General features: G+C 35.5%; 2 protein-coding genes across 23 annotated transcripts in view; both read left to right on the top strand.

Annotated features, from left to right (window-relative positions):
• LOC140135619 (G patch domain-containing protein 1-like) overlaps window positions 1–594 on the top strand; it is a 172,498-nt gene extending 171,904 nt beyond the window's left edge. Inside the window, exon 16 of the mRNA XM_072157188.1 lies at window positions 472–594. Coding sequence (XP_072013289.1) covers window positions 472–582 — 111 coding nt within the window. The 3' untranslated portion in view covers window positions 583–594. The remainder of the gene's footprint in view (window positions 1–471) is intronic.
• Window positions 595–14,826: 14,232 nt separating this feature from the next.
• Window positions 14,827–24,281, top strand: part of LOC140135614 (uncharacterized) — a 194,659-nt gene continuing 185,204 nt past the window's right edge. For all 22 annotated transcript variants that reach the window (XM_072157178.1, XM_072157165.1, XM_072157166.1 and 19 more), the window contains exons 1-2: window positions 14,827–15,032; window positions 23,563–23,844. In XM_072157178.1, coding sequence (XP_072013279.1) covers window positions 14,978–15,032; window positions 23,563–23,844 — 337 coding nt within the window. In that variant the 5' untranslated portion in view covers window positions 14,827–14,977. The remainder of the gene's footprint in view (window positions 15,033–23,562; window positions 23,845–24,281) is intronic.

The raw sequence follows: 24,281 nt of genomic DNA, 5'->3' as shown, positions 1-24,281 counted from the left end.
ACAGCCAATCTGAGCACAGACTTGTTACCCAATCAGAAGATGACAGTGCCAGGTAGATAAAGGATACACTATTGCTGTTTCCCATTCCTACTTCAGCCCTGATAAAGTCAGAAGCCACACCAGACTCAACCAACTTAACCCTGTCCATGTGGGTGTCAACTTTAAATATTCAAAAATTTCAGAATTGTACATTTTCATTACCATATTTGGAATCAACATTAAAAATGCATTAAAATGAGTACAAACAAGCCTAGTATTGGTTTAGTGGTTCTTGAGATAGCTCTTGATATTTTGAGGAATTATCTCAAAACTTGGACTTTGTATGTTGACGTCTATGCCTAGCACTCTAAGCATTAATCAATCAATCACCTCAATCAACTTTACTTCAAGTTATTGCACTTACCCACTTCTGGCACTAAGCAGTCAAACATCTGAAACCTTGATTACTATTGTTTTGTATTGTTTTTCCAGACAAAGAAGAAAAAGAAGAAAGAAGCACACCATAAGTCGAGACACAAAGAGAGGAAGAAGCAGCCGAGTAGTGGAAGCAGCGATTATGATGCCAGTGATGATACTGATTGAGTCAGTAAGATTTCAATTGCATGCCTCAAATTTACTACAGACAGATGTTGACTAACCTCGGAGTATGAGTACTTCAGTGTCATCTTTAACTCATAACTTAAATCCTGAACTAGCAAACTTATTAAACTCCATAACTAGCAAACTCATTAAATGAGTATACATTATTTCTAATAAGCATAATTTTCCACCAGGTTTGCCATCGCAAATAATAAAGGAGACAAGTAGAAAAGTTATGCCGCCCAGGAATCGAACCCAGGACCTCAGGTTTACAAGACCTGTACCTTAACCAATTGGCCACGGGAGCTTCGTGATTAGGGTGATTGAAATTCAAATCTGTAAGCGGTCACTTAAACTTATCTCCTCTTCGCAAGTAGCCCATAATAGCTAGGGCTGTAAATGTGAGAAATATATTGGTTAAGGCACAGGTCTTGTAAACCTGAGGTCCTGGGTTCGATTCCCAGGCGGGAACACTTTTTCTACTTGTCTCCTTTATTATTTGCAACGGCAAACCTGGTGAAAAATTATGTTTATTTCATATAATTCCCGTCAACCATGCCACTGTTTTTCCATGTTATACATTATTTCATTAAATCATGAAGACTTGTTAGGAGAAGAGCTGAACTTGATAATAAATGAGCACATATGAAGCCACGTTCTAACCATAATCTCTGTAGACATTAACTCATCATGTACTCACATCACTTGTCAGACCATGTTGGAAAACAATGCAAATCGATGTCGAAGTGACGTAATAATTGGATTAACTATCATAGCAATAGATGAATACAATATTTGAATAGATCACCTTGCACTACAACGTTCACATGTTACCTCCATAGATGTCAAAGAAATACTGATCACTTGCACCTGCTGTAAGATAAGTATCTTTGAAAAGAGTGGCATTGTATTCAATCTATGATTGCAGACATACAGGTGATGAGTGCAACCTGCTTGTAGTGCAGGGCGATCTTTTCAAAAACTGTATTCATCTATTGTTATGGTAGATAATCCGATTATTACGTCACTTCAACAGCGAATACTGAATTTTAAAACTGAATATAGTTTTAAGCACCCTGTGTCACTAGGTAACTCATTCTGGACTCCATCTTCTTTTAAAACCATGCAGCTTGCAAAATCATACAAACATGACTCATGTATATTGAGTGTTGGGAACCAGAAAGCCTTAACTCACAAAGGAATCCATTGTGAGTTTAAGCTTTCCTGGCTCTCAACACTCGATATGTACCATCAACCAATGTCGTGTATTGAATTCATATTTGCAAACAGTGTTTAAAAGAAAGATCTAATTTATGACAATTTCAGATTTCTGTTTGGGTTTGTTTATTTGTTTGTTAATCTGTCTGCTTGTTTGTGTCAATATTTTCTCCATACATGTCAGTTTTCCCCCACATCGGTTTGCCACACACTTTCTCACATCTGAATGAACAAGAAAAATTACATTTGATGAGGTTCACTGAATACTAAAAATTGTGTATAAACAGGTTTAGTTCTATTAAGTTATTCAACATAGAACAGCTGCTAAAGGCTAGGAGAAGTGGAAACGGTGTCACCAATGCCAACATGTCACCCCAACAGTCTACCTGCCGGCGGTACTTGCTCAAGTTTGGTATGGATAGGGAGTGCCACTGAGAATTTTGAAAGTGGACCCATCAATATACCAATTTTCCAAGCAAATTTGACCCATTGCTAAACCAAAATTGAAAATTGTTGGTAATTTTGGCAAACTGAAAATTTTGGTTACAGTTAAGCAAAATTTTGAAAAAAGTACCCTTCCATATACCACATTTGGCCTTGAAAAGGGGGTTGATATACCAATATGTTGAAAATCCCCATGAGGTCTATATCCATTCGTCCAATCATCATTTGATCCAAAAAACCATTTGATCCTATAATATTTAGACCAAAAATCATTTAGTCTAATAACTAATTAGTCCAATAACATGTGGTCTAATATCCATTTGGTTTATAACCATTTAGTCTAATAGCCATTGATGCCTACTTGGTCTACAATCCATTTGGTCTAACAAGCATTTAGTGTACGAACCAATGGGTCTACTAACCGATTGGTCAAATAGCACTTAGGAGGCTGCATAGGCGCAATAACGCAGAGTTCAATCAGTGCTATTTCACCACCGGCCAGCCTGAAGACACTCTAAACCAGCCAGCCCACTTTTTACTCGCACCTTCTGATGTACAGCACCAAATTTATGTTTATAGCAATCAAGACCGACTGTGAGGTCCAAACAACCCACTTCCAGTTTAGTTCAACGAGCTGTTATAGCAAGCCACCCACTGAAGACTACACATACTGTGAGCTCGTATTTACAGCCAGTAACCAGTAGGAGACGAAATGGCAATTTTATTAGACAAATTGATAAATAGATAACATGGTATTAGACTAATTGGTTATTAGACCATATGATAATTGGATGTCACAGTTATTAGACCAAATGGTTATTAGACAAAGTGGTTATTAAACAATATTAGACCAAATGGTTATTAGACTATATGGGTAGTAGACATATTGGTTATTGGACCAAACAATATTAAACTAAATGGACTTTAGACTATATGATTATTAGACTAAGTGGTAATTAGCCTCCCTTACAATAGACCAATTTAATATAGACTAAATGGGAATTAGACAAAAGGGTATTTGACCAAATGGCAATAAACCCCCATGTTGGGGTACATCCCGTATAGTCATTTGTACTGAGTACCCTCTGGGCTACCAGTTATAAGATAGAGTAAGAATTATTCAACAAAACAAGTTGTAAACATAGATTATAAACAATACGGGTCTTGTTTTTTCTTTTTATGGGTGACCTGAGCAGCTAGTTACACTCAGTTTTGTCACCTATGGCAAGATAAATCAAATACAATGTCAATCAATGAGTCATCTTACAAAGGATTCGATGTCATAATCTTATCACAATAATTTCTACCAGTATCATCCTGGTACCACCAAGTTCCGGTGTCACCTGGATGTTACGTGTCTCCTTTTCTGATGAACTTTGAAGTAAAGAAGGCTGCATGATCCAATGGATACACAAATTATGCCCATATCATCATACCAGAAGACAATCAGAGCTATTGAGAGACAGAAATTGGGCTGTTCCATTTAAAATCCACACTACCCCTGTCGAAGATTTAGCTTAAGTCTTCCACAGAGGGAGTGTCGAGTTTTGAATAGAATAGAAAATTGGGTTACTTCCATTTGAAATACTCACTGCAGTTGTGGAAGATGTAGGTAAAGCCATAATACAGGGGGAGTATGAGTTTTAAAATGATAAACCCTGAACATTTGAAAAACATACTCCCCCTGTGGCAGATATTTCCAAAATATTCCACAGAGGTAGTGTGGATTTCAACTGGAATAGCCCAATTTCTGGTCAAGCAATAGAACCAAATTATGGATAAGTGAATTATTTGTTACTGTGCATTGAAAATAAAAAATGTTGAACTTTGGTCAACAAGAGATTACTTCACATCAGTAGCGGTGCCAGTATTTTTGTTGAGGAGGGGGAGGGCATTGGGGTGGGGAAAAAAGTAAATTTCAGAAGGGAGCAAAATCAAGAGATTTTGCACAAAATTGCTGCAAAAAGTGGAAATTTTCATAATTTTGGGTTTTTCTGATGGGGCAACTGTGGGGCAAGAGTACTGACTGGTGGAATTCCCCCACCCATGGTGCCACCACTGCAACACATGGGGTATTTTAAAACAATAAAACGAGGGTGTTTGAGTGTTATACAGTCATGTACAGAACAAAGAGAGGTCTCCATGGAATCTAATTAAGTGTCATGACTTTGAAAATGTTTTTGTTTGAAGATCGGATGGCTGGATAATGGACTTTGAGAGATCCGGACCAAAAAAAAAGGGTCTTGGTTTTGTAAGCATCTACTGGTCTATACTAGCGCTGTCTGCAGACATATAGCATGGTTTGTTTCCTTGAATATCCTTTAACACACCATGTATATCGCCATGATTTTCTCCTAGTCCTTAATTCTAGATGAACTCTTTAAGGTAATGAGTCAGGTTTCAAGGCAAGACAAATTAGGAATAATCAACATCAGTAAGTGTGAAATTGATGCTATTGTTTCCTGTGATTCATTGAGTGATGAATACATGTCACTGAACATCTATTTCTCCAAACTTGTTGACAAAATCCCAGAGACTATTGTTTGGTTCACCTCAAGTTCCGTAGTGCTTTTCGCGGTTGTACTGCTAGCGTGCCGACAAACCGCCCTTGTGCGTGTACACTCTGCTTGATTAACTCTACATGTGCGATTTGATACTCCGATCAGTGAAATATGCACCTACGACATCACTACCAGTGGTGTGCCTGATGGGAGAGGGGGGTTTGTATGCACACATTTGGTAAACACTTTGATTTGGGTTAGGTATAACATAGAGTAAAATTGCAACTTTTCTCACGCTCTACACAAAATGAGCTCAATGTGTATCAACTTTTACTTCAAATGTAAACAGAAAATATTCCAGTAAATTGGGCTGAACTAATGCTCTTTCTGTAAATTGGTGTTTTTTTCCCCTTACACTGACAAAAAGTCCAGACACACCACTGGGCACTACCAAAATTATCATAAAGTTTGGACTTACTAATTGTGTATTTATTGTCTGCTGACACACGTATCCACTACTTGCACGGTTCCGCAATTATATACTATGTGCAAGGAGAGCCTCGAACTGACATCACATGAAAGGAATAATTACATAACTTTACACTCAATGTAATATGATTGTTTGATTTTCTCATTCATGTGTGCTGCCAGTTTGAGGCTCTCCTCGCACATTATGCATAAGGCCAAAAAAAGTAATTGTTTGTTTGTCCTCCACAGCTTTGAAAGAGGACGTGCGGGCGGGCGGATTTTTTTATATTTTTTATTTTTATTTTTTTTTGGATTTGGCGTATTCCTGGACCTAGATAGAGTTAAATGCTACAATCATTCATGGTGACTTAAAAAAACCAACATTTTGTTTCTTTAATATGCAGTTAAAGTTATAATTTGTGTTCATGTCATAGTCTTTTAATAATTTCAAATCCAATGTATTTTGAAGTCACTAAAAATAATAGACTATGACATGAACATAAGTTATAACTTTGCATATTGATCTTAGCTAGGTCCAGAGATACTCCAAATCTGAAAAAAAAATTGAATTTTACTTATTTTTATTTTTAAAAAAAATTAAAAAAAAAAAAAATGGTCAGGCCTTAATCTGAGGAGTGGGCGGTGGAGGACAAACAAACAACTTTTTTTTTTTAAAGCCTAATTGCGGAACCATAGCGAATCTGAATAGAGCATGGTTTCTGAGTGGAATCATTACACCATTGAATCGACCTGATACCATCATGTTTTTCTTCAAGTTCTCATTTGTAGATGAACTGTTAAGTATACATGAGTCAATTTCAAGGTAGAAAAAATGGGGAAGATCAACATCAAGAAGTGTGAAATTGCTGTTATTATCTCATATGATTCATTGGGTGAAATATCTATGTCACTGACTGGACATCAAATTTTCTAAGCTTTGCTGTATAAACTTGTTGACAAAATCCCAGAAACTGACCTTAAGGGGGTACTACACCCCTGGCCAATTTTTTGCCTATTTTTTGTGTTTTTCTCAAAAATTATATCGCATTGGTGACAGGTAAGATATGTATATTATAGGGGCAAAGACTATAACTACTGCACTGAAAATTCAGCAACTCAAGGCAAGTAGTTATTGATTTATTGATCAATTTTTTTATTTTGACTGTAACTCCACAACTGTTGTCTGTGCTGAAATAAAATTTCCAGTGCAATAGTTGTAGTTCTTGCCCCTATAATATACATATCTTACTTGTCACCAATGCACTATAATTTTTGAGAAAAATGCAAAAAAAGGCACAAAATTGGGCAGGGGTGTAGTACCCCCTTAATGTGTCATAAAGTTTGGAATTATTAATTGAAAAAACAATCGGGTATAGTTGACTTCAGAAAATATTGACTTCATACTCCGCACTTCAAAAGTTGAGTTGCCCCCTGGTTGTTAACTTGTAGATAACACCTTAGAATGATTTTTCCTTATCTTAAATTGGTCAGCATTGTACCAGTTTTTTGTTCATTTTATTTGTGATATTTTAAGGTGTTACAATATCAGACAAGCCGTTCATCATTTTTAAGTGCAGATTTCTCAGTGTTGCGCTCTGTTGTAAGGCAAATTTTGAAGAAACATCACTTCATTTCAGGATATCATGCATAGTTGGTTGAAGCGTCATTTTGAAGCTTCAGGTATGATCTTTCCATATCTGTTTTGAATTATCAAAAATCTCATTTTGATGAAAGTCCGACTTCTGGGCTCATTTGTGGTGGACAGTCAAGTATATATGTGAGTGGACACTATGAATGAGCCGTAAACTCAGCAAATTGTATTCTGAGATACAGTGCAAAATGTACGAGAAGATCGTATTCATAGGTGTCTCAATTAGGCGCGACATGTTTCTCATTTGAAACCGTTTAAACCAATCAATAATCCTATTGCTGAAGAGGATATAATCTTCTACATAAAGAATCATTAAATAGCTCTAGTCTTTGTTTGCTTTGGCTGAATCTTGTTCAAGTGGTGGGTTACAATTGCATTGTATTTTGTCTGTCCTGAAGCTTGTTGACTTGGGGATGATTTGAAATGACCGCCAATTATGACTTTATTACTTGCAATGTGGAAAAAGAGACACACGTAGAACCGAAAAAATGTACCATTTTGTTGAAGGAGCAGAGTTCAACAAACCATAACCCTGCTTCCGGATATCGTTTGAAGTCAAATGATATACTATTTTAAAGCTTATGATATATATTTTCTAAACACGAAATAAAACAAAATTGACCGGGCCGAGTTTACGGCTGATTCGTAGTGTCCAGTCACATATGCTTGTAGATGGAATTCTACATTATATCATTATGTGTATAAGAATGTAAGTTTTGAAAGTTTAGAACATCTCAAACTAAATTTTGACTGACTTTGAGTCGGGGGGGTAAGGGAAAACTGCATTCTGCATCAGTGAGTGGCATAGCCATTGGAGAGGGCAGGGGCCAGTGCCCCTGCTCATAGCCGTCAGTTCATGCAAGGCTATGTGTTGAAGGAAGACGGCTGTGAAAAAAAAATCGATGACCAATAGACTATTTTTTGTACCTTGTTATGCATGGTTAAAGAAGAAAGGAAGAAATTTGTTAAGAATGATTATAATTTATACATGGAATTTTTTTTTTAGGTTGCTAGCACTTTTTTCTTTCTAGTTTCTTTCTTTCTTTTTTCTTTTCTTTTTTTTTTTTTTTTTTTTTTGCTCTTCACTTTTTCAAACCATTAAAAAAATTTTTTTCCATCAGTGCATTTACAAGTTGTGCCCTCGGTTCAGAATTCCTCTTCAGCTTATTTTGACCGACTTTCAAGTCAGGGGAAGTAAGGGGTGATAACAGCATTTTGCATTGAGTTTCAAAGTCCTTGCAAACTTTGAGACATTTTTTTTGCACAATCAAAGGTCTAATAGGCCTATGTCCTGTTGCTTAATATGATATCTATTTGGAATAACAAATATTGTATCTATAGAAATGAGAATCAATTTACTAGAATTAATTTATTCATTCACTCGAATGCAACAATTAATGGAAAGAAAATATTGACATTGAATTCTTTTATGATATAAAATGGGCTTTTACAGTTGAAATCCGTATGGAAGCCATAACCTTAATCTCCCACACAGGGGGTGTAGATTTTAATATTCATACTCCCTGTGTGAAGTTTTAAGTCATGTCTTCTATAGGGGGTGTATGGATCTCAACTGGAATAGCCCAATGGTAGTGTTGTCTGCTTTAAAAGGGCATTTCGTGATCCACAACATCATCCCCCCACTTTTCTCAAAAAAAGATTTTTATCTCACTGGAAACCTCCTATATGTTTATGTACAAAATATTTCTTGCAGATTAATTTGTTTAGCAAAGATATCATGAAATTTGAATTTCATTCTGGTGCACCAGAACGAAATTACAACACATTGGAATACACTACACATAATCATGCATAACTCGCAAATGCAAAATCGGAATCAACTGAAATTTTGGGAATAAGCTTTTTTCATAGATATCTACTGAAAAATGTCATAAAAAGAGGATGCTAGGATCACAAAATACTCCTTTAATTTATAACTACATATGAATTTAATTTGCAACTATATGTAAAGACATTGATTAAAAATCAATATATTACATATATTTAAAAATCATTGTATTAGAACTTTGTTGATGTTTGGAATGGGGACTAGGTAGTAAACTTGAGAATAAGTTTTATCACCAAAAACTTTATTAGAATTATGGGTACAGTAGAGTGTATTTAGCTTATAATTGGTGAAAATTATCCAGTTTTTGTTAATGCGCTCATCGATAAAGTCCCAAATTACGCTTGCGCAAACACGCATTATGCAACGTACAACTAGTGTAAGTGTTGCGCCAAACCGTGTGCACACCATTCTCGAATCATTACGAGTCATTGTTTCACTAATTATAAGTCAAACAAACTTTAGTTTTAAGAAACAGTAAGTTTGATTGGTGTTGAATTAAAATAAATATTAAGGGTTAGAGATCATATTTAGGATTGTAGTACAAATGGTTGCATCAGAAATTGTACATACAAAGTGAAATAAACTATTTTGATAAATTATAATTTTGTCACTGTTTACTTTCGTTTGTAAGAAATTCAAATGCTTATACTATTTAAATGTGGGGATCAGGTTGTGTTTTTGTTTGCTTGTTTACTTGTTTGTTTGTTCGTTTATTAATGTCATGCATGTATGTCTCTCACACCACCCAGGCCCGTGTGCGGGGGGTGCGTCCCGCCAAATTTGCCAAAGTGTACAAAAAGTCTCAAAATTTCAGAATTTGCGAGCGTAATCTGAATCAGAAAAATCAAAAAATGTCCAAATTTTGGAAAGAAAGTCCACTTTTCACAAAATCGCCCCCCCTTGGGAAAAAGGTCCACTTTTTCAAAATCAGCACCCCCCAAACAAAATCCTGCGTACGGCCCTGTCCCCACCTATAGCATGATACATCTAACTTCATGTGTATGACTAAAGATAAATAATTAATATAAAGTATCTGAGGCACTATCCCAAAATCTGATTCACAACTCATGGCAAAATGTGCCTTATCTACAAGCATATATGCCTCTAAATGAGTTTTTAAACATATTTTTGACGAAAGTGAAGAAAGGCAGACACGCTCCACAAAAACGTACAACAGATTGTTTTTATATTACATGCTTATACTGCTGCCTGTGTCAGTAATATAAAGTTGCTCTTTTGTGGAGGGCATCTGCCTTTCATCTCTCATACAAAAAAAACCACAATTTCATATGCTTATAGGTGGAATTCTACGGTATGTTATTTTTGTTGCTTATCCTAAGAGAAAATATTGGGCTATTCCAGTTGAAATCCATACACCCCCTATGGAAGACATGACTCAAATGGGGTTACCTGAATGGGTGACTCCATTTGAAATCTACACCCCTTGTGTGGGAGATTAAGGTCATGTCTTCCATAGGGGTATGCGGATTTCAACTGGAATAGCGCATTCAGTGAAAGGGAGATTTAACAAAATAATGCTTTATTGGGAAATAATACCTGGAACATGCCTGGTGTCAATGGACTATTCCATTTAAAATCCACACCCCCTGTGGAAGATTTTGGAAACATTTTCCACAGGGGGAGTATGAATTTCAAATGGAATGAACATTTAACAGCTCCATTTGAGCTCCATACACCCTCTGAGAAAGATTCAACCGGAATCTTCCACCGAGGGATGGTGTGTTTCAAATGGAGCTGTTAATATGTTCATTACATTTGAAATTATACTCCCCTGTGGAAGATATTTCCAAAATCTTCCACAGGGGTAGTATGGATTTTAAATGGAATAGCCCAATTAATACATTATTTGCTATATCGCTAATTTCAGGGTGTGGTCCATGTATCAATGATCTCATATTCCAACTTATCAATAGTAATAATTATAGGTCTGTTGCCACAATACAATCAGACTTGGATGTTGGTGTTAAAACCATGATAGCCCCATCATTAAAATAAGATGATACGTATAAATAATATTAATTGTTTATTTTTTAATGACTAACGCTGCACATTTGGGGTCCGCCCAATAATCAATAAAATGTAAGTAATCAATATAAGTAATCAATAATGGCTTTCCAATCACGCAACTTAGGGACCTGTATTCTTTATTAACGTCTGTGTGTCATGCATACATGAAACATTACGGTATACATAATCTGAGAAATAGTAATAACCCCATGCTACTGAATTCATGTTACAAATAATCGACGAATACATCGTTCATCTATTGTACAATTATTTAACACTAACAACAATAATAACAACATAACGTATAGATAGCAAATAACATGTTTTACTTAACATTGTCGAATTCTTCCTTGGCAAAATTAATGTCATTTATTTATTAATCTAGATAGTACGAAAGAACCGGTGTCTTTATAAATGCAAATAATAAATGAACGCATCCTCCATCTAACAGTAGATAGCAATTACTAATGTGTTTATCAACATTCATCAACATTAGCAAAAATTAGTGCATTTACATTCATCTATATAGAGTAGATAGAGAACCGGTGTATTTATTACCCATCCACAGTAGATGCATCGACAAATGCATGAGCCATATACAGCATGATAGCAAAAAAATAACGTGTGTGTCATCGTTTCCCACCCATCTACAGTAGATAGCATAGCCAAAATCAACGTATTTATTGGCCATCTACAGGGTGATTTAAAATGAACTGTACCCAACTTTACCCATTTTTTATATATATATTCGCGAAGATTGTACATAATATCAAAAAACTATCATAGAAAGCAGTGATAAGTGTTCTGTAGTAGAAATTTTGAATTTTGATAATAAGTGGTTTTAGGCAGAAGATATCGCATTTTCAATTTATCATCCCATTTTTAGTCCAACACATGAATTCTGATAGACTCTGTCAGAATTTTGGAACCCGAGGGGTGATTAAATCGATGCCAGCTGAGGGACTATAAGTTTATCCGTGTTCTCTACCGCAGTAACAAAATTGGTGTGTTTTATACAAATGCATTTTTCTTCAAAACCATTTGAGGTAAAGACATGATTTTTTTCACCAATAATAGGAAACATACTATCCTGTTGACAGCTTACAAACACAAATTATTTAAATGTCGGTAAGTATTTTATTTTAATTTTTGAATTTGAGTACAGTTCATTTTCAATCACCCTGTACATAGATATAATAGCAAAGAACAGTGTACCCATCGATAGTAGAAAGCAGGTCCACAGCAAACACAGGACGTAATTAAAAACATTCGCAAAAGGTTTGAAAAGGTTGCCAGAAAATGTTTAAATATCGGGCTATATAAAACATTTACTAACATTCACGTTTAATAACATTTTAAAAACGTTCTTCTTTTAAGGGGTGGGGTATGAACGTTTGGACAGTGTTTATTGTGGGACATTAGAGCACATCAGACATATCGAATTGCATTCTGAATGCGAAGAATGTCCTTCTGATATCAAATAATTTTGATTTTTTTAAATTAGGAATGTAATACACATTTTATGGCAAATGATTAAAAATTGATATTTAACAGTACTCGAATTAAAGTTTATAAATCTGATGATTTATACTTAAAGTGTATGTTGGTGGGATGAAAAGCCGACGATCAGTTGAAAATTTTGACCTTTCGTATTGGAGATATGGATTTTTTCCCAAAACACCAAAAACAAATGAGGTCTTTTTGTTCAAAACATTTTGACATTTGAAAATGTTGTAGTCCAATTTTTAATACAAAACGTGTTTTTAAAATGTATTCATGACTTTTATATAACCCGACATTTAATTTTAATAAAGGATTTCGACTACCCCTCACCTCTCATTTCAAAACGCTGGGTCATTCATCTACAGTAGATCAAATAAATAAAGTGTTCTATAGTTTATATCTACATTAGCAAAATCAGTGCATTCATCATTGATTTAGAGTAGAAGGCAAGTACCATCGAATACATCACTCATCGGGAGTAGAAGTCAAATAATCAATCTATTAAAGTAAGTAGTAAAAGAATGTGTACGTATCGTTAATGTACAGCAGAAAGCAAATACTGTTTTGTTAATCTGCTATCTACAGTAGATAGCAAACATCAGTGTATTCTTCATTGTTGTACATACCCAGCAAACACATTTACGTTTCAGACATCATTCGCAAATGGTCAGAAAAATTGCCAGAAAACGTTTAAATGTCGGGTTATATAAAGGGCATATAAATGGTATAAAAATGTTTTCATAACATTCAGAAAAAGGGTAGTTTTGATCTTACTGCGATATTACGTTCTGGAGTTATAAGCAAAAAGATAAGATATTTTGGGATCACACGAGGACCAAAAACTAAAGAGTGCTCCGATTTCAACGAAAATGGTCTCGTCGTGATAAAACAAGACAAATGGGAAAGTTATCGCTATCTAGGATATTTCGTTTCCTAGGAAACATCACAAAGTAGTTCATATTCAATATATATAGGGGCCTGTGACGTGACCTATCAATTTACTATGGGATTTTGGCAGTAACCATGGTAACGAAGCAATAAAGGGAATAGTTTGGGGACCATCTAAAGAATTAAAACAATTTAGTTTGGGTTAGTCCTTGGGGTGCAAAGCCAGTGGTACTACCTTTATGCATATAGTAGACAAATGGTATTGGTATACGTATCGTTTATCTACAGTAGATAACAGTAGATAACAAAGCAGTGTAGTCATTTTCCATCGTTAGTAGACAGAAAGGCATCAGCGTGTCGTTTATCTTCAGTAAATAGCAAAATGTCAATACCGTTACAGCATTTGCAGCAGAAAGCAAAAATTATGTATCACCAAACAGCAGATAGCAAATAATAACGGCATAGGTATTCATCTATACTGAAAAATAATTAAAAGTGTTTCGTCCATGGACATTAGCAAAATCAATGCATTTAGTTCCACCAAAATTTGGCAACAGTGCAATCTTTGATCATCTACAGTAGATAGCAAAAGAACCAGTGTATTTCTTCATCTTCAGTAGATGCAAATAATGGACGAATGTATTGTCCATTTTCAGTAGATAGCAAATAATTAATCTGTTTATCATCAGCGTATATATTGTTCGTCTACAGTAGATAGCAAAATAATCAATTCATTTATCATTTATCTTAAGAAGTTATAGCTTATTGAGATTTGAATGAATACAAGTGAAAGGCAATAGAAATATGAATGAGAATCGGGTAAAACAACATTTATGTTATGAATATGTTCTTGCGCTACCGACGTTGCCGTGGTCACTCTACACTACGATTTTGCATTAGGCCTACCTTAAATTATTGCATTTTTATCAAGTACATCAGATCTACAGCGCTCAACCGACATATAGTTGGAGTAACTTGGAAGCGTGATGTAAATAAAATACCGGAAAATATCATTTATCAAAGTAGCTAATACGGAAAAAGATGTCAGAAAGATCCGCTGCGGACCTGTTTAGATATACCAGTATTAGGTATTATACCATAAAGCAAAATATATAGCGCAGAGTACTGGCGTACATTAACAACTTCTCCTGAATTTGCATGGTTTATATTTTATTCCACAATGTGTGTGAGTACATTGGTGCCTGCTAGTGTTCATATTGTATGCCAGTTGTACTATAAATATTAAACTTCAAAAATAATGATTATTTGGTCGGTATGTAGCGATGGTAGCATAAAAGACTAAATGAGGCGTTAACATCATTATTTTCCAATTGCAACCTTGGCTTGACCGTGATATAGATACAAGACCAATTCTTGGTTACAGAGGCGGTAGTTCGGCATTTACACTACTGCAGGTTTGGCAAAGTTGTATTATTTGAATAACAATTCCTGCCGGGAGGTCTTTTTTCCTTCACCAGTCAGTTGTATTTTTGTGTACGAGGCCTTGAAACACGTGACATGCCTATCCTAGCGTTATATATATTATTTTATCTGAATAGAGTGAACTTTTGTTTTTGTCTTCCAACCTTTGGTAAGCAAAGCGTCCAATCAGGTTCAAGACAGTGTATGCTTATTGTTGAATTAGGGCGTACATGCAACAAGTGCAAAGAAGCAAGCATTCTCCACTTTGACGGCAGCCCAGCCAGGGAGAATATTTTGTGATCTTGGGAATATTATGCTGGTGCTTCGCTGGGATCTAAAGGATATTTTTTGGAATATATACCCTAGATATATACCGGCTTGCCCTGCTGCCTGATTTTTAGATCAGGCGTGGGAACCCATCCCAGGATGAGGATTTATATTTTAGCGGTTGCTCTCTTAGGAGCAGCAGCAATCGCCCAAGGTAAGTAAATTTAAGACAATTATCTATATTTTAACTGAAATCTTAATTTTTTGAACAAAATGTGCATTTACAAATTCTTGAGAAAACACTTGCTTTACGATTAAAATTTGATTAACTAAAAGCATTCTAATCTTCACTCTTTAGTTTTTAATTCCCCTTTTCAAATCGAATTTAGGGCTTATTATAAAGCCATAATATACGATTTCGGTCAAATTTTGATTTAGTTATTCTTTGCCAAAATTATGAAATAATATTTGTAACAATTGAACAACTATCAGGAAGGTTTTCTCCCCATTAAGCCGAAATATGAGGTAAAGCCGCTTAATTGTAGCGATTGGGGATTTAATTCAAAACTGGTGTTATCCTGCAAAAACAATACATTTTGCTGATTCCGTGTAAATTAAGACATGTGAAAACATTACCATGATAAATGATGATTACATGCAAAAATAATCGGGTTTAAAAAAAATAATTAAATTAATATAACAAGATCGTACATTCTTGCCACCTCATATATAAGGAGCTGCGTGTACATGCACACGATTTGGCTCAATATAAAATACATGTTGAATTCACAGTAATAAGATATCGATTGGTGTATCTACCGTAGATAGCACAAAATTCTCATTAATTAAGTAGCGTACGTTGCTACCTCTATTAGGGAAATGCACCTGTTTTTTAAGACAAGTGTGTGATATAGGCCTATAGTATACGTGTTGAATATATTGTCTTCCTTGCTTTTGTACGTGCGTGTGTTAGTTTTCTATAATAATTGTAATGCTTCATTCTTCTATTTTGTATGTATGGTGGGTTTGTAATGTTTTTAAAAGTTTGTATTATTTTTTTCGTTGCGATAGTCAAAAAATGAATAGATATTATTATTGTTGCTATACATTTGTGTAGGGGTGGGTGTGTACTTCGGATGGGGTAAGTGCGCGCGAGTTGGGGGTTAGGAAGGGTGCGTTGGTTTTGTAAATTTTGCGTGTCGATTAAATCCCAGAAATAATAAATATTACAATTGTTTTATATTCGTGCGCAACTGAATGCCGGGTGAATGTGGGGGGGGGGGAATAATAATAATAATAATAATAATAATAATAATAATAATAATAATAATAATAATAATAATAATAATAATAATAATATGATGTGCATGCATCATGATGCGTGTGTTTATCGCACATCAAAGTAAACGATAGGATTCAGCACATCATTGATATAAAACAGGATAATATTATTTTGTGTAATTCCAAAAAATAGTGCTGTATTCTCTGGATTTGGGGGTAGACCATGAACGTGGTGAAAGAACCATGGCTATAGGTATATTTGTACTAACTCGCAATGTGGCCATGCATAAGAAGTCCACGGGGAGCAATTGAACCGATTGTTAGGATTGTAAAAAAAAAATTATGTCTCAAAACTTGCGATGGTTTAAAAAAAATCCAAACCCAATACACACAAAATGCGATTCCCTCTTTATTTTCTCCCCACTCAAACTCGGTCAAAATCAGGGGACACACCTCCCCAATTTTCTTGCTCACCCCCCATTTTCTTGCCCCTCGCCCCCCCAATGTTAAGGCAAAACCCACACAATTACAAAACTTTCCACTTATTGGTCGATCCTTCATGTAATTATTTCGTATAAGATAATCCTAACCCTAACCCTAATCATGACCCTAACCCTAATCATAACCATAATCATAACCCTAACCCTAATCCTAAACCTAAACTAACCCTAACCTTAACCTTAACCTTAACCCTAATTTCGTGTAAAATTACATGAAGGAATAACCCACTTATTGCAACAATATTTGTTGATTTTCCCCCTGAAATTCATTTCCCCCATGCCCTCGAAAAAAATTCCTGGTACCGCCACTGGTCAACATAAGCTTGACATGCTCGACGTACAAGACTTGCATTCTGTACATATCAGTATGAAAGGGTTTCACTAATTTAAAGTGTTAATCATACATTGTATTGAAACAAATACTTTTAAAGTAGATTTTACCGATGATTTGGGTAAAATATATAAAATTACCAATTGATCCGGGACAAATTTAGGCCTATGAGCAATTTAATGCAAAACGAACGCGAGCCTCAGCTTTGAGACATTTTTTTTTATAATTTGTATTGTTTGTTGAAGGTAATGGCCATGATAATAATTTTTAACTGTAAATTTTTTGTATTTTGGACCTCAATATCGTACTCAATCAAAACACGGTTCAATTCTATAACGCTTGGCTCGTAATACTCTTGACAGACCTTATATAAATACATGAACAAAACTTTTGCATTCTTTGGCAAACGGGCTGTTTTGAATCAAGGTTAGGCATACTGGTCTATAATGTGGTATTCAAATAAAAAGTCTCAACTTTAGTACGTAGGCTTATACAATACTTTATTTATACTTAAAACTATATTAGGCTGTTCCAATTGAAATCCACACACCCCATATGGAAGATATGACCTCATCTCCCCTACAGGGAGTGTCGATTTCAAAATGGAATTTCTCATACAAGTAAATGTTAAAGTTAGGGTTCGCCGGTAGGGTTTATGGCATTTTAGGTTAGGATGAGGGTTAGGGATATTGGGGTTAGGATTAAGGTTAGCATTATAGGGTTAGTGTGGATGGTTATGGACATAGAGTTACGATTAGAGGAGTATCATTCGTGTAAGAGAATACCAAACAAGTCCCAACTCTAACCATAACCCTAATCCTATCCTAACCCTAACCCTTACCCTAACCCTATTTCCTAACCCTAACCTATTAGTATTTCGTGCTCTCTTACACTAAGGATAAACCCGATTAGAGGCAGTGTTATGTATTGGGTTCTCTTTTATAGGGTTATGTTTAGGGTTAGTTTTAGGGTTTAGGTTATAGGTTATGATAAGGATTAGGTTTATAACTAAGTTATTGGGTTTTCGGACTATTGACCTGTGATTTTCGTTTATGTGCAGTGTAGGTATGGCAGGTATGCACGTACATGCGGTTATTGCTTCTCTATCCTAGTCACAGAACATTAGGAAACGAAATTGGAGAAAACCTTCTGTTAATAAAATACTGTACTGAGCCACCAGCTTGGGTGGCTCACGCTCCAGTAATTTCAGATGATTAAGCTCAGTAATACATCAAAGAATGTCTTCCAATTCATGAAAACAAATAGATAATCAGCTTATCGGATTAAAAGCTTACAGGGAAGGTCTTGCTGCTCAGCGAGTGTTTGTTATTATCAGGTTTTCTCCAAATTCGTTCTCTAATGATTAAAGACTGTGATCCCAGTGCACTCTTTCCATAATCAGGCACGGGTTGCTTTGTCAATCTTCAAAAACCAAAATAAAAGCAAGACAATCAAGTTAAAGTTTATCAGTGTGGTAAGGGTGTGCTGGTGGGGTGGGGTATATGAAGGTTGCAGATTGTCAATGCGGCGAGTCTATCATGTATGCATTGTTGAGCAATTGTTACGCTTTATATGCTTAATAATACGCCAAATGGAAATTTGCTTCCCATTTCCCATTGAAATCTGAAATTCTGGTCTACCATGCACGATTTATACCCATTTACAAAATGATGGTAATAATTGTAATAAGAAAATACGAAATTAACGAGAAAAGGCAGTATATGGTGCGAAATATTTGCAATGCTTACACATGTCCCAACTTACAACTAATTGGATTCAGCCAAATTCATTTTGCTTGTGTGTGAAAACAGAGCTATTTTGAATTAATATCGTATTTTACACTTTAAAAATCCTCTAAAGCGGTCAAGATTTTAAGGCTAGCAACTAGCTTAAACTGTTGCGATTTGGTAGTTCACAGTATCTTGCGAATGGTAGTGAGCTTTGGCAAAAATTGTATGAAGTAGCGAGCATGTAGAAGAATTCAAATATCACAGATATACTTTTGTAGCTCCTGTGATTCTTGAGTTATGTAAAGAGGGCTGAAACAACAACACTTTTGTAAAACGTACGTAACTCATTAACAACAATAAATCAAGCAAGTTTTAAAATGTATATGATTTGTAGAATGAACTTTTGCAAAACATCAAAGTGTTATTTTCAATAATATATTGATTAAGATAATGAAAATCGATTTTTTTTGGTTGCTTCGACTTAACCTACCCTTAAGTGTTCTTTTTTAGTTTTTTAAAATATAAAATGACCAGAAAATGTTCTCGACATTTGTTATTATTAAGTACTTCATAATATTATTAGGTAAAGATTAGGTAAAGAGTAAAGAAAAACTAAATTTGACCGAAATCGTATCCATTATGTTATGGTATAATAGCGCTATTTAATATACGCTGACTAAGGATTTCGATCCACGTTACACCTCCACGATACAAGTTCACCAAATTATTGTATCGTCGTTAGTTCATGGCCACGTATTGTCTGCCTTCGTTTCAATATATCTCTATACATATATCCCAGGGCCGTCGGGTCACTGAATTATTGTTTGACTGTCATTGTGTCTTTTCTTTAAACCACGACATGCTACCGGTTGTCACACCCTTTTGGGTTCACTTAGGAAACCTGAACTCGACGTATGAGGGCATAATATCAGTGCTTCACAAGGTGACTTAGACTGAAGATGATTTAAAGGGTGTTGGTGGAATAGCGTGACCGGTTTGTCCTCACTTTGTATCTCCGAGGTCCCGCCGTCCCGGGTTCGAGTCCCGACCGTTCCCAGACGGCTTAACGTGCATTTGATTTCCAGTCCATACACGCTCTCACATGTTATCGTCGGGTTCTCCGCAGTCTCCGGTTAGCTGAGCTGAGTAGGCTGTCTACCAAAAAACGTTTCGTAAAAAGTGGCCAAAGTTTAAAAACATTTCCTGTGTGACTTTTCACCTGTTTTAAACTTGGTTTCATTTATGAAAGTTTCTTTTTAAAACGTATATACAAAGTCATCTATAGGCTACTTGTTGGTTTTCTTAGTTGGCAGTGTTTTCTGAATTTCATAGAGAGAATGAATTAATGTTCGTGCGTGATTGAAGTTTTTCTGTATAGACGTAATATGTTTGGATTCAAGAAGAAGGAGCAAAAACTCAATTTGTTGAAATCTTCATTAATTCTGGTATGTTGACAGACAGTCACTTTGCTAAATCAAGCGAACCAAGGGGCCTGGGGCACAATAACTTAAGGGATCGAATATCAGTTACCACCACTTTCAATAATAATACCAATAACAAATACCAAAAGATATACTTTTTCTAAATTACAAATGCTATGCATGTTGCTACAGTTTCTTGTGATAGGCTATATATGAATGTAACAAAAACTATTCAATTGAATTGCTACTGTGTGTTCAAAGCAAAATGGTGCCCTAGACTGAATGTAAACTCAACCCAGAGAGTATCGAAACGATTATAGATGGTCAGATTTATCGGGAACTGGAACATATAGCAAACACTTATAAGCACGGCTTTCTCCTGCGCATTTTGATACCTCTTTTGTTGCTCTACGATATCATTTGGTCGAGTTATGGGCACTTGAGTGGCTTCAAGTCGGATTTTGAAAGTTGCACTTAGCTCCGGCAAGCCAAATGCGTTCGTCGTGTACGCACCCCCACACACACAAAATCAAGACAAAGGACACCGATGTGCTCTGTTTACTTAACCATGAACTTCACTTTATTTTACTCCTTCGACTTCCAACTTCAATACGCTGGCGAAGTTACGTAACAATCGGATTAACTACCATAGCAATAGGTGAAAACAATTTTTGAATATACCGCGCTGCACTGATACGTTCACACGGTACCTCTGCATTGAACCATATCATACTGATCACTTGTACCTGTAAGATTAGTATCTTTGAAAGGACCAGTATTGTATTCAATCTATGATTGCAGACATAAACAGGTGATGAGTGTAACCTGCTTGTAGTGCAGCGCGATATGTTCAAAACTGTTTTCACCTATTGCTATGGTAATTAATCCGATTAATTACGTAACTTCGCCAGCGTATACTTGCTAGCCTTTACTTATCTCTGACTTATCTCATGAACTATTTCTGCTGACAACTCAATACTTGGTGTGCCCACCATCACCGTCTATCACTGCCTGGATTTGTCAATGGTCATTTATTGGTCACAGTACAACGAATTTGGCTTGAACAGGAGCTAAGTGCAACTTTCAAAATCCGACTTGAAGTCACTCAAGCACCCATAACTCGACCAAATGATATCGTAGAGCAACAAAAGAGGTATCAAAATGCGCAGGAGAAAGCTGCGCTTTATATACATTAAATAAGTTTTTGCTATATATTTCAGTTCCCGATATATCTGACCATCTATAATCGTTTCGGTACTTTCTGGGTTGAGTTAAAATCCTACCATTGTTTGATCATGTTGATGATACCATTTTTGACTTTGAGTTATACCAGCCATGTTTTAGTGTTATTTCATTAATTGATTTTTTAATTTCGGTAATGTATTTATATTCATAATGTATTTGTAATATCATTTCCCATGTTTTAATGTGCCATTTTGTTGCAAGAGTAAAATAAAAGCCCTGTTTACGCCCAAATGAATGTGATGAATGTGTATGCGATATTTCATTATGTTGGGCGCGATGACAACAATATATAACATTCTGAAGTGGCGGAAAAAATAACAAAGTTTTTGTTTGTTTGTTGTTGTTTTGATGTCATTGTAATTTATCAAACACTGCATATGTTCAATAAATTTTCAAACCAGAATTTAAACACGTGTCTGTTTCACGATCAAGCCATGTACAATAGAGATTATCCACGTTACTCATGGGCGACTTCTAACAAAAGGCGCTGGTTCCCGTAGTATTACTTATTCAAACCAATTCAATGCACGACCTCGGAGTTACTTGCATGACTTTGGTGGGCTATTTTAAAACAGGCATGGTTGCACATGCAGTTACTTCTTTGGAAAATCCTAAACAAGGTATAGCAGTCGCTGATAGGATATGCAGCTTATAGAACACGGATAACCTCTAGGCCTATGTAACCTATGTGTTTAAGACAGAGTAGTTCAATTCAAACTTAGTCATGTTTTTAAAATTTTCCATAACTGTTGTCCTTAATATATGAAAATGCCTTTTACTAGAGTATCATCTCTTCATAATTACAGTACCAGGGATAGTCCATTCAACTTTAAGGTTCCTCACTCCAAGGGCCAAAATAGCTTCACTTTCTTTAGTGCAATTCATCATTGGAACTCACTGCCAAATTAAACCAAGAACATAAATGATTTTAAATTGTACAAACAGTTTTTAGCTGATCAAGGGTCCATTTGATTTTTAGAGTTTTAGTGTTTGAGCTGGTCTCATATCTGCTTTTTGTGTCCTTTTTGCACCGTTGCCTCTGTTCTTGTTTTGTATGGCAGTTTATTCCTGTTTTCTTTTGCTTGTTTGGACCCCAGTGGAAATAAGCTTTTCCCGAGGCTTTTTGGGCTATCCTTGGTACTTGTGTTGATTTGTAAATTCGTTATACCTCATGTTCAGCAATTTTGATGTGCAATTTATTTTATTTGTTATAACAATACTGTAAATGTAGTGTAGTTTGTATGTTATTCTTATATCAAATCAAATCAAATCAAATCAAATCAAAAGTTTGTTTGTTCCCAGTAATATATTATGACTGAAAACGTTGTGGGAAAACGGTGTTGGAAAGTTATTTTGTCAACTGTATGTTTATTTTTGTGACAGATAGTCTGCTTGTGAGTAAGACATGTAAGGGTAGACATGTATTATTGGTAGAAGCAGCCAAAAAAAATCAGTGTTCATTACCTAAAGCAATATATTATTGAAAAATAACACTTTTATGTTTTGCAAATGTTTTTTCTACAAATCATTTAGTTTGAAAACTTGCTTGGTTTATTGTTTGTTAATGAGTTATGTACGGTTTACAAAAGTGTTGTTGTCGCAACCCTCTTTACAACATAACTCAAGAACCACAGGACCTACAAAAATTTGTATTCTTCTACGCACTCGCTATGAAATGATAAATGCATTTTTTGCCAAAGCTCACTACCATTCGTAAGATGCTGTGAACTACTAATAAATAAATGGCAATAGCCTATACCGGTCTCCAGTGTTGTATGTCTGGTTATGGATATGCATACAAGTATCTCTGTTGTTTGCATACAAGGCCCACTACTTTACTTTTAAAGCCATAATGTACGATCTTATAATATGAACTTGGTTAATTTTTTTTCAACCCTGATATTTTGGCATATTTATAATGTTTACACATGTCCCAACTTGCACCTAAATGGAATCAGCCAAATTTGTTGTGTGTGGGGGTGACTTTATGTCATGTCCGCCATAGAATTCTGTGTTAAACGGCCAAAATAGCCAGTGGTGTTTCTTTCACTTTCCCTTGTTATGCAAGTCGGAATTTGTCGGAAATCGTACATTATGGCTTTCAGTAAAAGTTTTGCGTTGTATTATTTACAATGTCTCTACTGTTTCAGCTTCTCATTTCCGTTCACGACTGTATATTTTATCTTTTTTTTTAAAAGTTAATTAATCTGTTATTTTTTCTCTCTCGTTCACACAGCCCAGGTCACCTGCCCACCTCAAACCATTCCGGTTAACAATGGAGCATTTCAAATTTCGAGGCCTGCTACGAATTTCCCAAACACAGAGGCTAATGTAATTTTTGTGTATAGGAATGCGGCAAACCCAAGTGATCAGTATGGAACTCGAACACAGTCACAGGATACGCATTCTATAAACGGTGTGCCCAATACGGTCACATCGATTAATGTCCTTGCGTTTGGAACATCCAGTAATACTCAATTCACTTGTGAATTTAATGTACAACATGTCGGCGTGAGTGGTGAGTACTTCTCTCTTCGTTTTCTTACGTTCATGCTTTTGTTTGCAGATTTTTCACTGTGATTTTTATTTTCTATTCATTTTGAACTTTTCCAGTATTCGAATTTTGTAGACCCCGTTCAATTCGGGCATAGAAACAATGGTGAAAACAGCACTCAAAAGTCACTTTGTCTTTAATTATACTCATCCAGATTTCAGATTTAGGTTGAGACGTATTTGGTAGATATTCACAGAAAATTGTTTGAAGATTGGTATATATGAGGGAAAGAGAAGCACTTTTCACTAACCCTATGGATTTTCTAGGCCCCGTTCAAGTCGGCCATAGAAACAGTGGTGAAAACAGCACTCAAAAGTCACTTTCTCTTTAATTATATTCCACCAGATTATAGATTTAGGTTGAGATGCATTTTGTAGATATTCACAGAAAAGTGGATGATG

Source organism: Amphiura filiformis, chromosome 16, assembly GCF_039555335.1.
Source record: "Amphiura filiformis chromosome 16, Afil_fr2py, whole genome shotgun sequence".
NCBI classification, from domain to species: domain Eukaryota; kingdom Metazoa; phylum Echinodermata; class Ophiuroidea; order Amphilepidida; family Amphiuridae; genus Amphiura; species Amphiura filiformis.
This window is presented reverse-complemented; position numbering and strand designations above follow the sequence as displayed.